General features: G+C 39.1%; 2 protein-coding genes across 2 annotated transcripts in view; both read right to left on the reverse strand.

Annotated features, from left to right (window-relative positions):
- The window catches only part of LOC122639971 (G-type lectin S-receptor-like serine/threonine-protein kinase B120), a 31,571-nt gene extending 26,400 nt beyond the window's left edge, over positions 1 to 5,171 (reverse strand). The window contains exon 1 of the mRNA XM_043833041.1: positions 5,056 to 5,171. The gene's annotated coding sequence lies outside the window, so the exon portion shown is untranslated. The remainder of the gene's footprint in view (positions 1 to 5,055) is intronic.
- Positions 1,102 to 24,767, reverse strand: part of LOC122639966 (receptor-like serine/threonine-protein kinase SD1-8) — a 60,364-nt gene continuing 36,698 nt past the window's right edge. The window contains exons 6-7 of the mRNA XM_043833036.1: positions 1,810 to 1,960; positions 1,102 to 1,591 (exon numbers count right to left, since the gene is read on the reverse strand). Coding sequence (XP_043688971.1) covers positions 1,286 to 1,591; positions 1,810 to 1,960 — 457 coding nt within the window. The 3' untranslated portion in view covers positions 1,102 to 1,285. The remainder of the gene's footprint in view (positions 1,592 to 1,809; positions 1,961 to 24,767) is intronic.

The raw sequence follows: 24,767 nt of genomic DNA on the forward strand, positions 1-24,767 counted from the left end.
AGGACTTTCATGTCCATTTGATGGGCTTCTGTTAAAGAATTTAATATTTCTCTTGAAAAGATTATGCACATTTTGTTTCTTTTCCAACTGGCTTCCATTTTGTCCATTTGTTATATTTGGTGCTACCTGTTGGACATCTCTTCTTCTATGAGTTTCTTCAAACTTCTCTTGCCACCATCAAGATTGGGTTGGTTGTGTTCTTGGTGAGGAACTTAAGAATATGAGTTATTATAATTCTAATATGTTATACAATCACTTAGTTTATGGGCATGGAGGGAGAAAAATAAAAGGGAATTTCAAGCAATATTATAGGGTCGGGCTGTAATTGGATGGACTAGGTTGGGCTTCTAAATGGTCGGTTCGATCGAGAGCCCGACGGGTTAGAACCCCACACCGGGATCACCCAAATATTAAATGTGTTGGGCTTAAGCTTGACACGTTTAATAATCGGGCCGGGCTTTAACAGGGCAGGCTCGGTTGGGCCTGTCGGACCAGACCTAGAATTGACACCCCCAGCTCTGATGTTACAATTACACCAAAAATTTCTAGGTTGGGGCTAAAACATACTGGGTTCTAGGTTGTGTGCAAGGTTTCCTAAAAAACTTGCTTATCCATTAGATGAAATTTCATCTTTATCCATTCGGGTCCTACTGTACATTTGGTCACCATTGTCAACCCCTTTAAATTTAAATTTCTTCTTGCGTATGGTTTTCAAGTAGACAAACTGGGTTGACAAAACTACGTTTTGTGTTGGATAACTTTATCCATATATATCACAAGGCCTAACCTATCACATTACAAGGGACATTGGTGTTGGACTGATGGTTGGGATCGCTAGTCGTAGTGATGCTTGGAGTATGTTGGCCTGGAGTTCGATACCCTTTTTCCTCTAGTGCTTGTAACAAGTTAGGTCTTTTCTACAATAAGTGTTGATGCTTTGTAGCCCCATGTGGATCTGTTGTCCTAACCCCTTCGTGGGTTTGTCCCTAGTGAACTAAATTCTAACACCACCAAAAAAAATAAATTTATCTTCACATTACTATTGATCAGTCAATTCTCTAAAATGGTAAGTACAACCACCAGTACTGAAATGGCTATTGGATGGAATTTTTGCTAGTTGAAATTCTGAACCTCACAATGAGGGGAAGGCAAACAACCATTTTCAAGGGTGCTAAGTTGGTTTAAAATATTTCAAACTTAAATTTCGAAGATGCATTTTAATTACAAGATAATGGATTACTAACCTCTAAAGGTCACAAAGGTACAATGCAAAAAGCTTTCTCCTTTATCGAGGATCTACAACACTCATTGTCACTTCATTTATAGAGCAAGATCCTGTATCTGTGGTAGATGAATCTAGACCCTTGAGTGTTCTCTTCATAATAAGTGCAGGTTGGTTAGGTGTAGGTATCTTTGTTTCATTCTCCAACATGAAAGTTACACTTGACATGGTTGGTCTATCTGATGCACTCTCTTGCACACACAACAACCCAACTTGAATGCACCTCAAAACTTCATGAGCAGTGTAGGAGTCACCCATTGATGAATCAACTATCTCCAATGCTCTATCTTCTTTCCACAAGTCCCACACCTGAAAATTTATGTTCCATTCAATCATCTGACCATAAGGAATTGGAAACTGATCGAATATATTTTTTTAGGGAAAAAGATCTCTATTTGGTGGTGTTTCGTATGCCCTCTCACAGGGTACCATGTGTAGAGACCATGCGACCAAGTACAGATCTCTTGCTTAATTTTTAGTTTGCAGCAAGAATTAATATAAACAAACAAATTTACTTCATTCCTCACATGTTCTATTAAATTCATGGAAGGATCTTCATCAAAATATATATTGTTCTTCTTGCCACTGATGATCTCCAATAATAATACTCCAAAGCTAAAGACGTCCGACTTTATTGAGAAAAGCCCTTGCATTGCATACTCAGGCGACATATAACCACTACATACATGCCATAAAACAACAAAGAAAACAGAAATATATAATTAGGCCCATTGAAGAAACATAAAATATTATTAGTGAGTGGATGTTACTATTGAAATATAATAATAATTACCTATGCAATGGTCAATACTTTGAAAATTTGAAGTCACTCTTTTGAGGATTTGGATCTTCTGCGGCCATTACGTTGTGCGCAACTCCCAGATCGTCACCTCAGCACAGATGCTATTCAATGGTTGGGCATCGAGCTCCTAAAAGATGTTGCTCAAAATTCAAATTTGAAAGGAGTTTGATGCCTAACCATTGAATGGGCATATGCGCTAAGGTGCCGCACAACCCCAGGTTGCAGAGGAGCCCGATCACTCTTGTGATCTGTTATTGAAAATCTTCTAGGTAACTTTAGTATTTTTGACATCGCTTTCGTGTCCTGGAATGACAATGTTTTAGCTGATAATTTTTATTTTTTTTTATGAAAGTGTAATCACACAAACCATACACCAATCACCAAAGGTTAACCGATTTTTAGGACTGTGAAATGATGGATATACACAACACACACCACACGCACAAACCCAATGTGGGACTAAACCTGCGTTTAGCTCATAAACTTGCTCTACACGGAAGGAGAACCATCGGATTCAAGCAAATTTATTTTATGTTTCACTAGGTTGATTAGGTTGACTTGATGGGCTATAACAATCAACACAACCCTTCTCACCTTTTGAAGGGTTACTCTCAAACGTGGGGTCCAAGAAAGGTGTAGGATCCAAATTTAGTGGGAACTCCATGGGTTTGTCCTTTCTTTTTAGGGAGAAAGTTTTCTTTCTGGGAGTGTGGTCTGAGCCAAAACTCCCATGAGTCTATCTCTCTCCTTCCCATATGAAAAGACATCTCTGCCCTTTTGTTTTGAGAAGGAGAAAGATAGACACATGGGAGTGCTGGCGTAGGTCACACTCACGGATAGAAAACTTCTTCCCTTATTTTTATTAGGAAAAAGAAAGAAAGAAAAGCTTACTATGTCCCAACAACTTTGGTTGTATTTGCTTGAGTTTGATTTCCTCCAAAAATTCTCGCCATGCCAAAATCTGCAATTTTGGGGTCCATCTCTTTGTCTAACAATACGTTGCTGGCTTTCAAATCTCTATGGATGATTCTCAACCTGGAATCTTGATGAAGATAAAGAACACCTCGAGCAATTCCAACTATGATTTCAAATCGTTTTCTCCAATCAAGCAATGCCCTCTTACTTTTATCTGTTCAAAGTTTCACATGAAGAATTAAAAATTAAAATTAAAACATACAGGTTGCAAATATAAGCTAGTCTACAAGATTTAGATGTATTCTTTGGCATGACAAAATAAAAGTTTTTTTTTTAATATTTGTTTAAGTTTTTTTTTTTTAAATTCTTATCTATCAGTGGTTGGTGAGAAGTTCAACCACAAAAAAAGAAACAAAACTATGGCTGATGAGAAAAAAAAATCATAAGTTTACATTTTGGCTTTTTTTAGTATAACACACTTTTTTTCAACCAAAAAATAAAAAAACGTATAACACACTTTTTTATTTTCCAAATTGGGGAAGAAAAAAAAATTTGACTTAACGCCAGTGTATAGATTCCTATGCATGTCCTCTAACATCACACCCATGGATCCCACACACTCTCTCTCTCCTAATTAAAACCAAATCCTTACTGAGCAATTCAATTTTCCACCACTTATTGGTGGGAAACTTCACTTTGGCATCTTAGCAATTCATCTAGGGGTGCAAGTTTGGCCCTGTCGGCCCGAACCCGCCCTGAGCCCGAACAGGGTCTGGGCTGAGATATTTGGCCCTGAAGGCGGGTCAGGGCTGAAAACTTCTAGCCCTGAGTTAGGGTCGGGTCGGGTTAGGGTTGAGGCCTCGAGCTAAACTTGGCCTGGCCCGGCCCGGCCCGACCCTGATTTAAGTTATACTATAAAATATATATTGATATAATTTATACATTATGAACTTTAAATTTCACCCACATTTTTTTATATAATATACTATATATGAAGACAATAAGTGTTATAATATAATTTATTGTATTTTTATTTTATATAAAATTAATAAGTTCTTCCCAATCCATTCCAACACATGCATTTCTTTCCCCCTCTCCATGATCAGGGTCAATTAGGGTCGGGCCGGAGGGTCAGGGTTGGATTTTTCTGGCCCTGAGTCAGGGTCGGGTCGGGCTTGGGCCCAACTAAGGGGACTTAGGGTTGGGCTAGGGTTCTATAAAGCCCGGCCCAACCCGACCCTGTTGCAGCCCTAAATTCATCTCTATAGATAGAGTTCAATCAGCTCCCCCCAAGAGGATAGGTGGGGACAGATCTGAATCCTCCATGGGGGTGTGGAACCCATGCCCCAAGAAGGGTCAGATTTGTCCTCACCCGTCCACATGGGGGGAGCTAAGGACTTAAAGATGTGTTTAGAACCTGGCACCATTTTGTCACTAAATAGGTGACCTAAAGAAGTTGTAAACTTTACTTTTCTTTTCTCCTTTTGTTTGATTCCTAAAAGTTATTTAAGATGGTTTAAATATGAAATGATAGGATTATTACTAAATAAAATTTTGAAATAAAATAAAAGAAAAAATAAAGTAAAGGTCCAACTTTTTTTTTTTATCTAATTTTTAAGTCATCTTGTTTGGTGACAACAAGATGCACAAAAAGGGTTTTTCCTATATGTAATATAAAAGAAAGAAAGAAAAATCAAAAAAAAAAAAAAAGTTGATCTGGCATTGAGTGAAAGATACCGAAAATGAAAAGGTCCAAGCTTTTGTTGGGCATGAACTCATAGATTAACATCTTTTCTTCTTCTTGGACACTATAAGCAAGAAGCCTAACCAAATTTCTATGTTGCAGTTTGGCAATCAATAGAACTTCTGTTTTAAACTCTTCCATTCCTTGCCCTGAATTCTTTGATAATCTTTTAACTGCTATCTCCTTCCCATTCAACAACCGACCCTGGAAAAATTGAAATCAAACCAATCACATATAGAACTTAGAATTCCCTTAAATTTTTTTTAAAAAATATTAATCAATTAATGATGCATGGGAAGAGAATCCACCCACCTTATATACAGTACCAAAACCACCTTCTCCAAGCTTGTTAGCGGGAGAGAAGTTGTCTGTGGCAGCTGCTACAATATCTACTTCAATGAATGGTAATTCTGGATTCGTTCCATTATCTTCAAGCTCAAAAGTCGCAGGAGAGTTTTTATAACTTGTAGAACTAGTTCTGAAATCAATTAAGAACCCACTACGCTGTCTCCGTCTCTTCTCAATTACCCCTGATCTCATAACATATTATATAGAACTTGAGTAATCAATCATTAGGAAAAAGGTATGAAATTAAGCTACTAAATTAAACCATAATAAGAAATTGGGGTGCCGTTCTCTGTGCCGCAGCGCAGCGTTGCACCCAGGCACATGGGGTGGGTGTAATGATCATCCTGCCCCCTGCACAGGCTGTCCATGTGCCTGGGCACAGGCTGCGCTGCGGCACAGAGAACATTCTCCCTAAAAAATTAAAATGCATTTTCATTTTACCTTTTCTTTTTTTCAGAAAAATGTACACACATGCAGCAAAGAGAAGCACACCCACAACAAGAGACACACTAAGAATAATCGCCAATCTCTGCTTGTTGTGAAGAAATCTTTTATCTTTCCTTGCTTGTGAAGCTACACAACATAGATAAGATAAAACCATTATCATGAATATTGAGTACGTAAGCCCCCTTTGTTTAAGTTACTCTTCCCATGAATAGTAATCAAAGTCCCCTAGACTTTGGACCTGGCTTTCTTCCAGCCGTGGCAGGAGTTGGAGGATTCAATTGGGCTAATTGAATCCTCCAGCTCGCATCATGACTGAAAGAGAGTTGAATCCTACACTTTGGATAGGTTAGGGGTGAGATTTTGAATTATCACATCTGCAAATAAAGCATTTAATGATGTTTTTTGAGCTTTTGTAAGTTCACCACCCCAGGATATCAAAACAAGATTGGGGTGGGATTTTGACAATTTGGATCCTCTACTGCCGAGCTACCCGTCCTACGCCGTGCTGTGCAGACACAGCAAAGCGTGCAATGACCGTCTTACTCCTGTCTGAGTGGGGGTAAGGCAGTCATTTCGCACCTTGTTGTGTCTGCAGACAGCTCGCCAATAGATGATCCGAATCTGGATTTTGAAGTACCACATCAATATTTTCCCACACCACGTAGGTCCCCTCTAAACAAAAGGCCTAAAAGTTAAGAAACAAAATAAACGAATCGAAGCAAGGGATACAGACCTAGCTCAACTGCATCCACACGTAGGTATAAATCATCGCCGCCATCATTGAAATCCCTAATGTCCATCAAGTTGCCAAACCAAGCAACACAGCCACTACGTCCGCCGGTAATATCTGCAGCGGCGTAGGCAATGCAAGAGCAGTTCTTCAAGCATTCTCGCTCGCATTCTTTGAGACTCAGACTCTTGTCGATAAGAGACATGGACGTATCGGGAAGCTTCACACCTACCAATTTCAAGAACCCATCTCCCTTGCCACACTCAAGGCTTCTCTTCCTCACGCAACCTTCCGACCATTCCCTCAAGTACCAATCTCTTGGAGCCTTGGGTTCGAAACCCGGCAGACACGAACACTCTACCGTGTGGTCCGTGCTACAGCTCCCGTTACCCCCACAGTGTCCATAATCATCGCAGTTATCTCTGGGAGCTGAATAAAATATGTTCCATCGACGGTTCATATCTACCCACGTCAACCGCTGAACGAATCCGGAATCGTTCAAGACGAATGTGGAAAAGATGGAAGAGTTATAGATTAAGTAGATCATGTAGAGCTCATCGGTGGTGTTGATGAAATTGTAACTAAAGAGGTAAGCCTGAGTCATCTCTGGAACTCCACTCAGCACGCGACCGTTCCACGAACCGCTTCGCCAAGAAATGGCCGATCCCTTGTACAAGAACATCTCGGGTGAACCAATTTGGTCGAACCCGTATGAGTAGATCCCACGGCCAGGGTCGTCTTTAGACTTCCAGGATGTTAGAACCCGGTTCAAACCGGTCTTCTTGTCCAACCCCATTTTCATCCCAGGAAGCCACATATGTGTCGGATGGTCGAAGCTTTGCCACATGATCCTATTCCTGTTGTTGACGCCGCCCCCGCCGCCACCACCACCACCGTATAAAACCAGGTTTCCGGAGTTAAGGAGCTTCAGAAAGGTGGAGTTGGCACTTATGGAGACATTGGTGGACCAGAGAGAACGTGTTTGATTTCTACGGGATGAGACGATGAGATTGCCATCCAAGGCGAGGGAGAGAACTCCGGAGGAATCGTTAAGTGGGTTGTCTCTGTTGGCGACCCAAACGACGGTGGTTTCAGGAATTTTGTTGTACCAAACCCCTACATATCTGTGACTGGAAATGCCAGGGCTGAAGAAGCCCAAAGCGAAATTTCCACCATCGGAGACAACAATTTGGCCGTCGGTGATGGATTGGGCTGGGTTTAAGGTGTCAGTAAGAGAAGAGGCGGCGGAGGGGCAGAAATGGAGGAGGAGGAAGCACAGGCATGTGGGAAACAACATGACATTTGATGATGATGATGATGATGATCGATGTTTCCTCGTCATGTCATAACTATTGAATCACTATGGCAGTAAATATATGGAGATGATGGCGTTGGATATTCTCCAATTTAACATAATTTTATTATTAATACATGGAGATGATGGCGAACATAGTAAACCGTGCATCTTCTAAGAGTTGGATTTATTTTTTATTAAACTTTATTGTTACAATATGGGGATGATGGCAAATATAATATACATGGATACTTGGTTATACTGTTGTTTAATTTAGGGAAAAGGTTATCTAAGCCGCCAAAAAGGGTACTTTACCCCGCCCCTCTCTCTCTCTCTCTCTCTCCAAGTTGATTCTCCACTAGCTGTGGCGGGAGCTGGCGGGAGCTGAAGGATCCAGCCCAGCAAAACAAAGGGTGTTTGGGTCATTTCACAGGCAGAACAAGGCTGGTCCCATGCTTAGTTAGTAAGTTCGGGAACGGCAATTGAACGGGAACGGATACGTACGGCAATTAAATGGACTAGACGATAATAATATTTTTCAAAAATTCGATTTCATAAAACATAAATGGTAATAATACGAAACACGTTTAATACAGGTATAATATGGCATAGACGACAATAATACTTTGAAAAAAACGGACATATATTCATTATATAACATGCATTCATCACCTAATAAACAAAATAATATCATGATTTTATGCACTAAAATAAATACAATAATATAATATGCTATATAACATCTCTAAGATTATCATTTAACATACCAAAATATCAATAATCTACAAGAAATGAATGTAGATTGTCTGAAAATGAGATGAGCAAGTTGATTACCTTATCATTAAATCATTCTTCCAACATTACATTTCTTATTATCTACAATGAGATAACCATATATTTTTAACCAGATGTGTTCTTGTGAAGGGGGATGAATTCCCATTAATTAACCAACACAAGACAAGAGGGAGAGTTCCAGATATGGATTTCCACTGTACACGTTAGCTACAAGAGACAGAAAAACAAGAATATAATAGAATAGAGATTGAGCCGTTCTCGCCAATATCACACCAGATTCATTTGCTTCACTACCACCATCAAAGTTCAAAGATCAGAGAAACAAGAGGAGAGTACAAGACTTAAGTGCCGCTTTGTTGAACGGAGATGGGGAGGATGATTGGAGATGGAGGGCGGCTACTGTTGCCTGCTACGGTTGGATGTTCAACGCAAATCGAAAGGGACGAAAGGGAAAGTGAAATCATTTCCTTAAATTCTAATCTTTTGGGTTTTTTTTTTTTATTTTAAAAAAAACGTATAATATGCGTATTATACGAGTATAATATTTGTTTGATTAAAAAATGCATTTTTTTATAAAAATACGGGAAAATATGGGGACGGGAGTATTATACATTTAAAAATACGGGGACGAATGTAATACGCATATTATACGCAAATTTACTATCTAAGGTCCCATGTGAACCCCTCTGAGAAATGATCAAACCCCCACTGATTTTTGCTGGGCTGGATCCTCCAGCTCCCGCCATGGCTGGAGGAAACCCAAGTCCCTCTCTCTCTCTCTCTCTCTCTCTCTCTCTCTCTATTTATATATTTCTCCTACTCACATGAAATGGTCTCGCTGCTTTTCTATACATAAAACCATTTCATTGCACTTTATTGCGCTTCTCTATCCCATTTACTTACAAATGGGTAATCTTATGTAAGTGCATACATTGCTACTATTAATAGTTGGACCTTAATGTAGTAGCAGAGGCCCTGTGTATGTTGTACGATAGTCTGGTCAAATTCCACTTCGGCCTGATAGAAACTTATAATCTGTTATAATATAGTTGTTAGGGCAAAAGATCGATGCTTGGTTGTGTAATTGTTGCACAAATGTGGGGCCAGTAAGAGTATACACAAGAGCATCAACATGAATGAGATTTTTTATTTCAAGAAGCACCGGACAATAATTTCTTGTGCTACTGTGTCTGGTTGTAGGATCTACACAATCAGTCAATATTGTTTTGTCCAAAATGTGATAACAACTTTTAATGTATTTATGACTCTAAATGGATGTAGTTTTCCTTCACTTGCATGTAATTTTTTAAATTAAATTGACGTTATGCAAATCTTTTACTCATGATCAAAATACAATAAGCGGTTAATGTGATTCTTCTCTAAACATAATGAGAAAAAGATTAGGTGTAAATATTTACACACATTTTAAGATTTCAAGTCAAAGAGGGTCTGAAAAGAAATACGGATCAGCTACCCACATGGGGACTGGTGGGGACAGATCTGACCCCTCCATGGGCCGTGAGTCCCACACCTTAGAGGCGGGTCTCATACCCCATGGAGGGTTCAGCCTCCCTTATGATGGATGAAAATCATAAGGTATACTAGCACTTGCATAGGAAGTATTTTCCTACACAGACGCATATCTGAGAGTACCCAAAGTAATCCAAATCCAGCCCAAAATGACAATGAGCAGTGCGGCAGTGGAGCTTTAGGCAAATTTTAAAATTTAAAATAAAACCTTTTTTGTTTTTTTTAATATTAAGGAAAGACTTAGTTTTCTACAATCAACACCATTAACTGAGTGTGTGAGAGACAGCTGTTCAATACAAAAAAAAGGTGGGGTCGTGTCACCATCCCCATTATCGCATTTCCTATTTCCCATTTCCCACCATGACAGATGCTTCCATCTGAACCGTGTCAAGAGAGAGATTGATTGGAGAAACGTATAAACAAGGAAGGAGAGAGAGAGAGAGAGAGAGAGAGAGAGAGAGAGAGGGCAAAGTTTCAGAAACCAGAGTAGAAGAAAGGAAAGGGTTTCAGGCTTTCAGTGGATTGGGAACTTTTCTATTTCTGTCTTTTGTTAATAAAGCAACCTCTTTTAAAACGAATAATACAAATAACACTTATTAAATGTCATAAAATTAATACAAACCTTTAGAAAAGATACTTCTTTTTATGCCAAGATACGTATTTTTTAGTATCCTTGAAAATAGAAGAGTTTTCCTTCATCATAGGGCAAGCCGGCAAGGGTTCAACCATAATCTACAACAACAACAATAATTCAGCCTTATCCCAATTAAATGAGATCGGCCGTATGGATTCTTACTCTTCAATCAGCTCCATTCGAAGTCATACACGTTGAACAACACCATACCACATCAAACGATTTTCTTGTAGTTTATCATGTATTAGAACTACTCCCAAATCCACTATAATATAATCATTCCTTACTTGATTCTTTCTAGTTTTGTCACACATCCATCTCAACATCCTCATCTCCGTACATTGAGTTTATCTATATGATGCTTTTTAATTGCCCAACTTTCTGCACTATATATCATAGTCGGTCGTAAAATTGTTTTATAAAATTTTTCTCTAAAAATTTCAAAAAGTTACGTCGATCACACAATACTTCGGATGCACCTCTCCACTTCATCCATCCCATTTGAATTTTTTGTGAAACACCGTCCCTCATATTACCTTCTTTATTTACGATTGAACACAAATACCTAAAATAATCATTTAGTAGGATCTCTCTCATCAATTTTCACTACCTCATTATCCGTCTTAGTCTAACTAAAGTTACACTTCATATGCTCCATTTTCATTCTACTTATCTTAAAACCTTTTGATTCATAGGGTTTACCACAATCCTAGGGTTCTAAACATCCCCCTATTGCGCGATACTTTTTCCCCTCCATCAATAGCTACGATTTAGATATGATTCCACTTCACCGTGACTTAAGGAAAACTAAATCCAAGAAAATATGTATAAAAATGTGTTTTTCAAATAGGGTACATGTATTTATTTTGTTATGTATCGATAATACCGACCATCTGGGCTTATGATCGAAGGATAATCAAAGTTTTAGTTTGTGGTATCAAAGTTGGTCACCAATACAGACATTGGTATCGATACAAATCGGATCTATCGGTGCCATACCATTATAGGTCACCACTGACAGACCGTATTTGCATATCGACTTATACAATATTGATATTGATATCAATACCTAAATCCATGATTGATAGTAGACATAATGTATTGATTAACAAAACAACTAGCAATGCTTATCCAGGAGTACGTTGTTCTGCCCAATTAATGGCTTCAATTTCTAATCTTGCTTGAATCTTGTCCTTGAAAGTTTCAAAAGAGATGAGCAGATGAAAAGAACGAGTAAGCTAATAAGCAGAGCCAGGAGTGCGATCCTCCTCACGAATCATGAGTCATGACACGAGAAGGAAGCAACAACGTACTTTATTTGAGGAACTTTGGGATAGCAAAAGAAAATCTGGTTGTCCCTAAAAGAGCGACAGGTGCATCTCGGATCCATAAACACTCTTTTTTTATAATTTTCTGCCCCCACGGGTTCTAACTTCGAACCCATCTCGGACTCTAATCTCGAGTGAATTCAATTCGCATTTTCTCAGTCCGAACTAAAGAGAACAGACAAGAGAGAGAGAGAGAGGGAGGTGATGAAATCAGAAAGAAGGTTCCCAATTTTAAATGATTTATTAGGAAAAAGAAAAACATCGCACTCGCTTCTAAGGGGAATGACTGCTTGAATATTGTAATAGAATTAATCAGGTAAACGTATTTTTGGATTTCAACACTTGAAGACAAATTGTGGTTGGGCTTTCAACATCGTTTGTTCCATGGACCAACAATATTTGGTACGTGTGTTTCTAGTTCCTTGTTCTTATTTGCGATTAATTACCTAAACATTTCAAGCTTTATATATGCTACAACTTACGAAGATTCGAGGTTGTGTGAAAAAGTTTTCTAATATTTTTTCTTCTTCATTTTACAGTCGCAGGTTGAGTTCAACCTGAAGGAAGACCGGAAGAGAGAGAGAGAGGATATTGTGATGAGATCCAGATATTTCATGATCAAATACGGATATTTTAAACGGATATGAATTTTTGACTATCTGTTTACATCCCTGACTCATATAATCTAGACTTTTCTCCGTCGGTAAGTACGATTCACTCTCATTAAGCCATTGTCTTTTAGTCTCATGATTCTCATTTCCTCATTTCATAGAACTTGGTGAATCTTCAAAAACCCTTAAGATCATTGACTATTTATTTTTTTATTATTGGTTGGATATCTATTTGGATCGTATAAATTTTTTTTTACGGATTACTCGACTTTTTTTTCCAGATACCTTTAAACGACGAATTTTCGTCCGGATATCTTTAAACGGATATAGATGCCTCTAAACGAATACAAATGCGAATCAAATTTGGACTTTCGAATATCCATTTACATCCTTAATATGAGGTTAGTTTTGTAGAAATATATAGGGAAATTTACACTTACCACCCCTAAGGTTTGACGAAAAGATATTTTTACCCCTTAGTTTTGGAAAATTCTACGTACCCCCCTGAGGTTTGCAAACGGTAACAAATAAATCAATTCCGTTAGTTCATGATTAATAGTGTTAAAAACATGGGATGAAATACAAAATTACCTTCACAAAAAAAAAAAAAAAAAAAAAAAACAAAACTGCAACTACTCATCTTCCCCAAAAAAAACTGCAACTCCTTCACGGGCAATTTCCCAATTTTTTTTTTTATTTGCTTTCAATTTTCCATCCACCATTGAAATCTTTTTCAAGCATCAGAGCGACAGAACCCCTCTCCATCTCTCATATTTGGAGATCTTATAAACTCCTGCTACCCATTAAAACCCATTAATAAAAACAGTTACGGCTCTGTTTTCTCCATTAAAGTTCCTTTCCCCATGGCCCTTTCACGACCGACTGCCTGGGTTTTGTTCTTTTGTTTTGTTTTTGCCATTGAGATTCTGGTTGAAACTTGAAAACCCATATTCTCTATTTTTCTGATTAATAGATCTGTAGAACTTAAAAAAAAAGGGTGGTTCAGCTCTCTTAACCCATTACAGCTTCATTTGTATAGTTTTCTTCATGACCCACTGTTTGAAGTTCTACCAACAATCTTTCTTTGTTCCAGAAGTATTCTCCTTATCAGATATTGAACCACAGAATCCCAGATTTTCAGGTCAACGTTGTGTTTTTGACTTTCTTGTCGACAGAGAGAGAGAGAAAGTTTCAATGTTTTTTAGCTTAAAATTCAAGCAGATTTGAGAAGATTTGTTCCAACTTTGAAAAATAAATTCCGGGTTCCCATCAAGGATAAGGAACTTTGGAGCTTCAATAGCAAAAACTCTTAGTCCTGATTAGGTGGGAGATTTTGATGTATTAAGGTTTTTTATTTTTCTCTGAATTTCGGTTTTACCCAAAACATGAAATTGTACTGAAGCTGATTGATTTGAGTCTTCAATTAGATTTTCAGGTTTCTGGGTTAATTTGGATTTGGAGGTTTTTGAATTCTGTTAGTTTGATTGCAGGGATGGGTTCCTTTAAGGGCCATATTCTTCCAGGGACTCTGTTCTTATTCGTTGGTGTTTGGCACATATGGAGCGCAGTTGTGAGGCATGTGGAGAATCCAAAATCATTTAGGGTTAGGGTTTGTAATCCATAGAGAGGGCACTGGTCGAGGCGCAGAGGAAAGGGGAAGAGGACGAGGACGAGAAGGGAAATTGTATTTCTTCGTTTTGAGTTGGGATCTTTGGAGTTCCATATCTGCAACTCATCTTCCCCAATCGATTTGGGGAAGATGAGTAGTTACAGTTTTTTTTTTTTTTTGTAAGGGTAATTTTGTCATTTCATCCTATGTTTTTAACACTGTTAGTCATGAACTGACGGAATGGGTTTATTTGTTACTGTTTGCAAACCTCAAGGGGATACGTAAAATTTTCCAAAACTAGAGGGTAAAAATATCTTTTTGTCAAACCTCAGGGGTGATGTGTGTAAATTTCCTAAATATATACGGAATTAAAGTGATATTTAAATTGAGTTAATAGCAGAGTTAGTTGAGAGGTACCGGTGGGTGTTGAGCTCAGTTATTACGATTGTCTCTTATTATTAGTTACTGTAACCACTATACTATGCAAGTGGTGTACGTGGGTTATATGGAGTATTTGGTATCATCTTATTTATTGAACTACAATGAAGGAAAGGATAGCTTGAGAGTTGCTACAATTCTCGTATGAGGAGGAGGCTAGATTCCTCTATTAAGCCCCCAATTTCCCTATTTTTATTTCCCTTTTCTTCCTCTTTTTTTTCTTTATCTCCTTCTAAACTTGTCTCCTCTCTTTTCTGCTCCTCATGTGCACACATCAGAGTTTTTTGTATCATTTTATTTATTGAACAACAATGAAGGAAAGGATAGCTTGAAAACTCCTAAATTATTTCCTTAGAGATTGTGCCGAGGCTTTCTCGATTAAGCCAAACTATTCTCTCGTATTATTTCTCCTTTTCTTGCTCAGTTTTCCCCTACCCAAGATAGGAAAACGTACGCAATTGACGTGCATATCAACTTAATTGGTATCAGAGCCAGGCATGGCGGTGGAGCAAAGGCTTAGTAGGTTGGTGGCAAATGTGACATCCTTTATCATCGAACAGGAGAAAACTATGGACTATTTTCACCCACCTTGACCAGATGTTCTCCAGCCATGAGCCGTTGGTAGCTGATGGCAACCTCTTCCCCCCAATTCCCTATGACAATGTTCGTACGTCATGAGATGGTCATCGCTTAAGTCAATCCTATTCTTTTTGTTTCATTATTTGGAGAGTTAGGCATCATCGCTTAAGATTGTCCTACTCGTTTTGCTTCATTAAGAAATGAGATCTTGACCGACCTTTACTACCTTAATTTCATTGTCTTTGAGGACAAGGACACTTCCAAAGGGGGGGTATAATGTTACACATGTCCTATGGAGTGCAATTTAATCAAGTAAGAATTCAAGAGGTATTAGGAGTTGTTTATAAATGTGATAACCAAGTAGGAGTTGAAGAGGTATTACGAGTTGTTTGTAAATAGGTAATAGTTGTGTTAATACATGAGTATTGTATAGTTATCTAACCATAAAATACCTCTTTAAATAGTATTATCGAAATAGAAGTGGTAAAGAATTAATTACCCTGTATTTTCTCTTTGAAGTAGGATGTCAGCTTTCTCGATAAAGCCAAACCTATCAAATATCCCTATTTTATCTCTCTTTTCCTAGGGATTCTCGGTAATATGGTGGTCAAGGAGGCAAACCATGGTACGTAGCCGTTGGGGACCTGCCTAAATGCTTGGGGTTGTTCAGATTCTTTTATATTTTATAATTTTTAACTAGTGTCATTTGTATTTTTATGACTTGGTCATGTCAATCATTTCCCCGTTACAAGCATGGAGCGGTGAACGTCTATGGATAGAAGACCAACCATATACTGGATGAAGGGGTGGATACGTCAATCTTTCATGGCGGCAATCCAGATCCTCTACTGTCGAGCTGCCCAGTAAGACCGCGCAGTCCAGACAAAGTGAGGCGTGCAGTGATCGTCTTGCCCCTGTCTAAACATCTTGTTCGAGTGGGGTAAGACAGTCATTGCGTGCCTCACTGTGTTTGAGCTGCACGATCCTGCCGGACAGCTTGGCAGTAGAGGATCATGATCCTTCATGACAATGCCCCCAGACTATGCTTCTTCTTGGAATTGACCCCAAACGGGCTACGCTCCCTTCAGATATGCTCCTGCCTGGTGCATAGGCTTGAGGACCGGGAATCTTTCTCTTTCATTTTTGGTCATTATGTTAGAGCATGTGCCCTCAGCGGTAGATGTTATCACTGGGCTATGAGGATCTTGCTTACTTCCATTCTTTTATTACTAGACCCGAGAAGAAGATTTTGACTCAATTGAGGTTTGAAGAAAAAACATAGAAGGGGAAATTGTATATGAGGTGTCGAAGGAATTCTTGTATGAATGCATCCAATAATTCTGGGGTGAGGTGGAGTAGATGATGAATTCTCTTATGGAAGAGGAGGAGACCACTTCCATGTTTTAAGACTACCTTTGGACCCCATGATGATTGAGTTCTGTCATATCCAGATGAAATTGGAGTTGTCAAGGAGGATCCCATCACTACATACTGCGTTCCCAGAGATCCACGAAGAAATCTTTGCAGCGCCGCAGAGCGAATTGATGGTCCATCCGAAGTCGCTGAACACTACTACATTTCGCGGGTCCGCGAAGACCAAATGTTGTGTCCCACGGATCCATAGAGAAACATTTGGACACCGCAAAACGGGCCAAGGGTCTATGCTGAGCCGCTAATGTAGGCAGTGGAAAAAAGGCTACTAAAACATCGGGAGAGTGAGTTACACAAGTTCAAACACGGATCTTTATCCACTGCTGTGCATTGCAGCGCTACTGTGCCATTGTGCGGCACAGCAGCGGCCATGTGTGCACAATGGGGCCCGCTGTGCACATATGGCTGCTGCTGTGTCAACCATCGGATAAAAATTCTTCAAACACAAACAAAAATTTTTTGTTTTGCGCGGCCTTATTAAAATGATAAATTTATTACCGGAAAAAAAAGTGAAAATTGCTCAATATAGATCGTAATCACCTGATTCCCAATCCTCCGTATCAAGGACTCATGGGCCTACAATGTTTATGAAGAATGTTCTCTCAGAAAAGCACTGTAGGGTACTCGAAATTGCTTATGTAGTTGGTGCACGAATTTTGGAAAATAACATTAAAACAAAAAAGAAGGATAGAGATATCACTGTTATGGGCTGAAACTCAACTCTTCTAGGATGTGTTTGCAATTCCAAGGGTCTCGCAACTCTTCTAAGATGCAAAGGGCATAGGGAAAGCTCATACTCTTCAAGGAAGGAGTGAAACTCTTCAAAGTTTCAAGTAGATATAGAAATCACCAATTCTTCAATATTTTTAAGAGATGAACTCAACTTGATTCAAAGAGATGCTAAAGACACTTTAATTCAAAAGTATCAAAATTCACTTCACTAGAAGAGTTGGATTTCAGCCCAGAACAATTATACCTATATCCTTCGTTTTTGTTTTAATTTTATTTTTCAGCATTTTTGCACTAACTTCATGAGATATTTCTAGGATCTTACATTATTTTTCTGAAGAAAACTTATTCATAAAACTTGTAGGCCTTTCTGTTATCTCGAATCTCCAATTTGAAGCACCCCAAAATGAGTTGTGACTTGAGAATTATCGTCATTTTACTGACAGGCCGGGTACGAATCAGTCTTACTTAGCCTCTTTGTAATTAAGTTGTGCTTACTCTCCCAATCCGAGTTTGAGCAATCTTGTGAGGGTGATTGCATTAGCTGCAGAATGCCAGGTCGTGATCTGAATTTAAGTAATCTCGTGAGTTGTGCTTACTCCCCCGATCCGAGTTTTGCTAATGTGGCAACCTCTCACTAGCCCATTCTGGCTTCTCTGGTCCGATGACACTGATTCCAAGCTGCTCATCCAATTTTGGCAATATACCAATTCAAAGCATTGCTCTGAATACCATCCAATGATGCAAGAATTTTGAGTTATTTCAGCCCCGTATTCTGGTGAAAGGTACTATAAGGGATGAAGCTAAGTTGTAGAGTACACGTACGTGACATTAGAAAGACCCTTGTGGTTTGGTCTACAATGTGAGTATGCATACGGTTTGTAGTCATGGCTGCCTCCAATTTTTTTTTTTTGTTTGTTTTTTATTTTTTTTAAAGTTAGTCATACAAAACTCAAAATCAATATTATAACCCACTAATCCTCCATGGTTGGTTTTGATACTAATAGTTTGAAAATATACACACATACGATACATCACGGAGATCGAATGACCATGGTAAGAAACTTGGAGATGAATTTAGGCATACCTGAATACGTATTGGTAGAAGAAGGTGGTACTCCGAAACCTTGATCTTCTCTGTTGAACTTGTCTATTGCCTTCTCTACACAATTGTTAGAGTTAGCAATTAATGGGGATTGCTAACATTATATAAACTGGGAGCATGGACCAACCGTTTCATTAAGAACAATAGATGTCTCTCCCATTATAAGACATAACTGCAAATAGGTCCACACATAAAATAATACATTACACTTTAGACCAGGTTAACTAAAAAGCTCATTACCCATTAAGGATGTCACTTCCCATATTGGGCTCCATCCAACCAAGCCCATCTGTTAACAATCTTTCATTAATTCATACTCATACAATGACTGGATGTTAAGCCCAAACATGACGAAAACATGAAATTCAAGGATGTTAAGTTGATTTGGAATATTACGCATTTTATAAGACAATGGATTAGTAAACTCTACAAGTTGTCAATGTACAACGCAAAAAACTTACACCTTTATCGAGGATCTACCACAGTGATGGTCACTTCATTTATAGAGCAAGATCCAGTCTCTGTGGTAGATGAATGTTGTCCCTTGAGAGTTCTCTTCATAATAAGAGCAGGTTGGTTTGGTGTAGGCATCTTTGTTTCATCTCCCAACATGAAAATGACACTTGACATGATTGGCCTATCTAATGCACTTTCTTGCACACACAATAGCCCAACTTGGATACACCTCGAAACTTCATGAGCAGGTAACGAGTCACCCATTGATGAATCAACTATCTCTAATGCTCGACCTTCCTTCCACAACTCCCATACCTGAAATTAATTGTTCCTTACAATCATCTGAACATAAGGAATGGAAAGTGAAAATACTTTTATAAAAAGAATGTATAAACAAACAAATAGACTTACATGTTCTATTAAACTCATCGAAGGATCTTCATGAAAATATACTATGCTATTCTTCTTGCCACTAATGATCTCTAATAACAATACCCCAAAGCTAAATACGTCCGACTTTATTGAGAAAAGCCCTTGCATTGCATACTCTGGCGACATATAACCACTACATGTCATATTAAAAAAAAAGTTAATTCGACCCATGGAAGTAACATAATATTAGAATTTTGTTATGTGTTTACTGGGGTCACTCTAGTGTGGGTTTTAAATGGGACCAGCCTAGCATGGGATAGGTTAAAGAGCTTGATTTAACGCATTCCATTAGCTCTAGAGTTTTTGACGTATTGGTCAAGTACCTGACACCATAACTGCAGAACAAGTCTACCTTTAATATCACATTTCCATATGGGGAAAAAAGGTGGATAGAAAAGCTTACTATGTCCCAACCACTTTGGTTGTATTTGCTTGAATTTGGTTTCCTCCAAAAATTCTTGCCATACCAAAATCTGAAATTTTGGGGTTCATCTCTTCATCTAGAAGCACATTGCTGGCTTTCAAATCTCTATGAATGATTCTCAACCTAGAGTCTTGGTGAAGATAGAGAACACCTCGAGCAATTCCAATTATGATTTCAAATCGTGTTCTCCAATCAAGCAATGCCCCCTTACTTTCATCTGTCCAAAGTATTGCAGGAAATAAGTACAATTAATTTGAATTCGACCATGATAAGAAGAAAGAAAAGACAATTTTCAGGTGGTAATGAGTGAAGCATACCGAAAATGAAAGAGTCCAAGCTTTTGTTGGGCATGTACTCGTAGATTAACATCTTTTCTTCTTCATGGACACAACAAGCTAGAAGCCTAACTAAATTTCTATGCTGAAGTTTGGCAATCAGTAAAACTTCATTTTTAAACTCTTCCGTCCCCTGCCCTGAATTCCTGGATAGTCTTTTCACAGCTATCTCCTTCCCATTTAACAGCCGGCCCTGGAAATTTAGATCAAATCAATCACCCATTCAATAAGTAACCGATTCTATTGGAATTCATGTAAACTAAATGTCATGACTAAGTAATTGATGAGAAAAGAAGCCACCTTGTAGACAGGACCAAAACCACCTTCTCCAAGCTTGTTATTGGGAGAGAAATTGTCAGTGGCAGCTGCAACAACTTCTAGTTCAATGAATGGTAATTTGGAATTCGTTCCATTGTCTTCTAATTCATTAGTTGTAGCAGAGTTATAACTTTTTGAACTAGCAACTGTGAAATCAAATAAGAACCAGCTACGCCGCCTCTGCCGTCGCTTCTCAATTGCTCCTGATCATCATCAAACATACTTTAACATAAAAAATGAAGTTTGATTGATACTGCGGTTTGAGTAAATTAGGTTATGCATGACAACACTTCTGTTTCTAGGCTAAATTTGCATTCCAGAAATAATTTTTGTATTTTTATTACAGGGTCAAATTTCTGAAAAACAAAAAAAAAATTTAGTTATACGTCCCGTCATCAAAGGAATTACTCCCTCGAATAGCCGATCTGAAGTTGCAAAAACAGGACTCTGTTTTTTATGAATTTGTCAGAAAGGTGAAATTAGTCAGCTATCGAGTTGAGTGAGCTCGAATAGGCTGCCCTTACTCCATGCCCTATCGATCATGGCGGACACGTTAGCTCAGTAGCTCAGTAGCTCAATAGATGGGCTGCCACGTACTAATTCCTTCCTCGTAGTCCAGAATTTAGGGTAGGTTAGTTCACTAGCTCAATAAATGGGCTGCCCTTGGCCAATTCCTCTATTTCTAGGCTAGAAATGAAACAGAAACGCATTTATTATATTATGTGCAATAATTTCTATTTTTTAAATTTTTATAAATTTTAAAAAATGACATTGAATTGAATACCCAAAATTTTGATTGAGGTGGAGGAGATGGTAGGGGTGGTACTAGTGAAGCTGGTGAAATTGCTAAAACAATAAGAAAAATATCGTCTTTTCTTCTTTACCTTTTTTCTTCTTCAGCAAACAGTACACGCATGCAGCAAAGAGTAGAAGCACACCCACAACAACAAGAGACACCGTAAGAATTGCCACAGTTCGCTTGTTGTGAAGAAATCCTTTATCTTTTCTTGCTAGCGCTGCTACACATAATACCATCTTCATGAACTCATACTCCACAAACTAAAATTCATTTCTAATAGCTTAGAAATTAAAAATGGAAGTAACAATTTCAGAAATTAATGTATATATACTGACCTAGCTCCACTGCATCCACACGTAAGTATAAATCCTGACCACCGGCAGTAAAATATCGAATATCAATCAAACTCCCAAACCATGAAACACAACCACTACCTCCGCCGGAAATATTTGCAGTGGCGTAGGCGGTACAAGAGCAGTTCTTCAAACATTCTCGTTCGCATTCCTTGAGACTCATATTCATGTCGACAAGGGACATGGAAGTGTCAGGAAGCTTCAAGCCTATCAATTTCAAGAACCCATCTCCTTTGCCGCACCCAAGACTTCTCTGTCTCACACACCCATCTAACCATTCCCTCAAGTACCAGTCTCCTGGAGACTTAGGTTGGAAACCCGGCAAGCATGAACACTCCACCGTGTTCTCTGTGCTACAGCTCCCGTAGGCCCCACAGTGTCCGTAGTTATCGCACGCATCGGTGGGTGCCGAATAGAATGTGTTCCATCGACGGTCCATCTCGACCCACGTCCTCCGTTGAACGGCCCCGGAGTCATCAAGCAAGAATGTGGAGAAGATAGAGGAATTGTAGATGTGGTAGATCATGTAGAGCTCGTCGGCGGTATTGACGAAATCGTACCTGAAAATATAGCTCTGGGTCATCTGTGGGACCCCGCTTAGCGCACGACCGTTCCATGGACCGGATCGCCAGACCGGGGCCGACCGCTTATACAAGAAGAACTGGGGTAACCCCCGTGGGTCGATGCTGAACGAGTAGATCCCGTGGCCAGGGTCGTCTTGCGACCTCCAAGATGTCAAAATTCGGTTCAGACCGGTACTCCGGTCCAACCCTAATTTCACTCCAGGAAGCCACATGTGTGTCGGATGGTCGAAGCTTTGCCACAGAATACTATTTCTGTTGCCGGTGCCGCCGCCGTCGTATAAAACCAGGTTTCCGGAGTCGAGGAGCTTCAGAAAGGTGGTGTTGGAATCTATGGAGACATTGGTGGACCAGACAGAACGTTTCTGATCGGTACGGTAAGAGACGATGAGATTCCCATCTAAGGCGAGGGAGAGGACTCCGGAGGAATCGTTAAGTGGGTTGTCTCTGTTGGCGACCCAAACCACGGTGGTTTCAGGAATTTTGTTGTACCAAATTCCGACGTACCTGTTAAGAGAAGTGCTAGGGCTGAAGAAGCCCAACGCGAAATTGCTTCCAGCGGAGACAACGATTTGACCGTCGGTGATGGATTCAATTGGGTTTAGAGTATCGGTAGTAGAAGAGATGGGAGCGGTGGCGAAAGCGCATAATTGGAAGAGGAGAAGCCAAAACCATGTGGGAGAGAACATGGGATCTGACGATGCTTGATGTTTCCTTATCATTCAGAAGTCATTACTACTGCACCACTATAGCAGTTATTAATTTATGGGTTTAAGAACGGTAACGGGCCGGGCCGGCTTCAAGGCGTGGCTCCAACGCCTAGACACATTAACCGCTGTCTTATGAAAATGCGAAATTCAATGGGGGCAAGGCGGTCATTTCACAGTTATGTGTCTAGACATGGGTCCCCTCTTTTCCCTTAATTTATTGAAAGGTTACTTCTCAATTCTCATATATGGAAGATGATGGCGTAAAGAGTATTTCTAGACTCTAGAGTAGAGTTGGATATACTTAGGGGGCCGATATATTACTTTTCAATTTTTTGAAAAATGTTCTCCGACAGGATAAGGTATCGTTTAAGCACCTTGGTGACTATCTCTTCGTTACCTATAAGAGAAAGGGTAAATTACACGTCACCCTCTGATTTTCAATAGAAATTTATATCATCCTTTGGTTTTTGAAAAAACTCAAATGTTCTTACTTGGATAAATTACATGTCATCCTTTGTGACTATCTCTTTGTTACCTTTGTGACTATACAATGAAGTTTTGCTGCTGCCCAAGTTGCAGGAATGTGGCTAAAGAAATGGAATAAAAATGGATACTTTGGAAAATAAATATTATAATTTAAGAAGGTATTCGTGAACCCTAAGGGGAAGTGAAGTATTCCATTTCTTTGGCTGCAAGCCCAAATAGTAGGAACATTCTTACCTGGGTAGTAGCAATTTTTTTTCTCCAAAGAACGCTACTTGGGTAGCAGCAAAATTTTTTCGAAAGAATACTATCTAGTCACATGCAATTTGTGGCTCCTGTCCCAGATCCAGGGTTGCATGAAATGATCTTTGCGCCCTCTAATATTTCTGCCTTTCCATGGGGCCGTCATTTTCGTGTGGTTATATGTCTGGACGCAGGACCCGTGCACCACACATGACCATGTAGCGTTCTCTCTCCCCTCTTCTATATATGATACCATTTTGTTTACCTTATTTGTCTGCTCCCTATGCCCTTGCTTAGAGAATCTATCTTAATTTTATTTCATTTGCATGTTAGGGGGTGGGGGAATGGTTCTAAGAATTGGCATCACATCAACCGAGTGTGTCAATTTTGGTAGAGGCGGATACCAATTCCTGACTGATCTGTATCAATATAATTGTATAGACCAAGTATAAAAACATCAAAAAATTATTTAAAAAAAAAACAAAGGGAAAAACCATCCCATCTAGGTCCATACAGGATGATTTATATTGGTATCGTATCAATATTAGCCTAACACTGATACCATGCCCGACACCAATTCCTAGTTGGAGGGGGGTTGGTATGGACAGGTAGTTCTACTAAGTGACATAGCTACCGTTAGCAGTTGGGCCTTCATTAAGTGAAAACGGTGTTACCAGAGACTACTACTTGGCCACTTGCACTACTATGGACCACATATATAAAGACGACTAACTGGTCTTAATTCTTGAATTCTAGAAGTTGTACCTGCTCAATTATTAATGAATTCATATTTTTTTGGTAAATGGTAAATTTATGAGCAAATTACTCAGACCTCCCCTGTATTATCTGACAATTCAAGGAACCTCCCCTGTCCTTCTGACAACTACTCAGACCTCTCCTACTTTTTAAACTGGGCTTCACTTAGCCCCAGTCCGTTAGTTTTTTAACGCTAGGTAACGGATAAATTTGAAAAACTTAAAAAAATTACAAACAATAACTTTTTTACCTATAGGAAGTTACCATATTGCCCTTACACTCTTTCCCTTCTTCTTCCTCCTGCAAACCCACTTGCGCCCACCCCTCTGCAACCCCATCCACGCAAGTCACAATCCCTACCCTCCTCCACCTGAGAAACATATTAAACTTCTCTCTCTCTCTCTCTCTCTCTCTCTCTCTCTCTCTCTCTCTCTCACACACACTTTTTTTCTTGAAGAGAAGAAGTAAATGCTTCTTAAAGTATGATGATTATTGGACCAGTTTTTACTGTACAGAACTTCAAATG

Source organism: Telopea speciosissima, chromosome 9 (assembly GCF_018873765.1).
Source record: "Telopea speciosissima isolate NSW1024214 ecotype Mountain lineage chromosome 9, Tspe_v1, whole genome shotgun sequence".
NCBI lineage: Eukaryota > Viridiplantae > Streptophyta > Magnoliopsida > Proteales > Proteaceae > Telopea > Telopea speciosissima.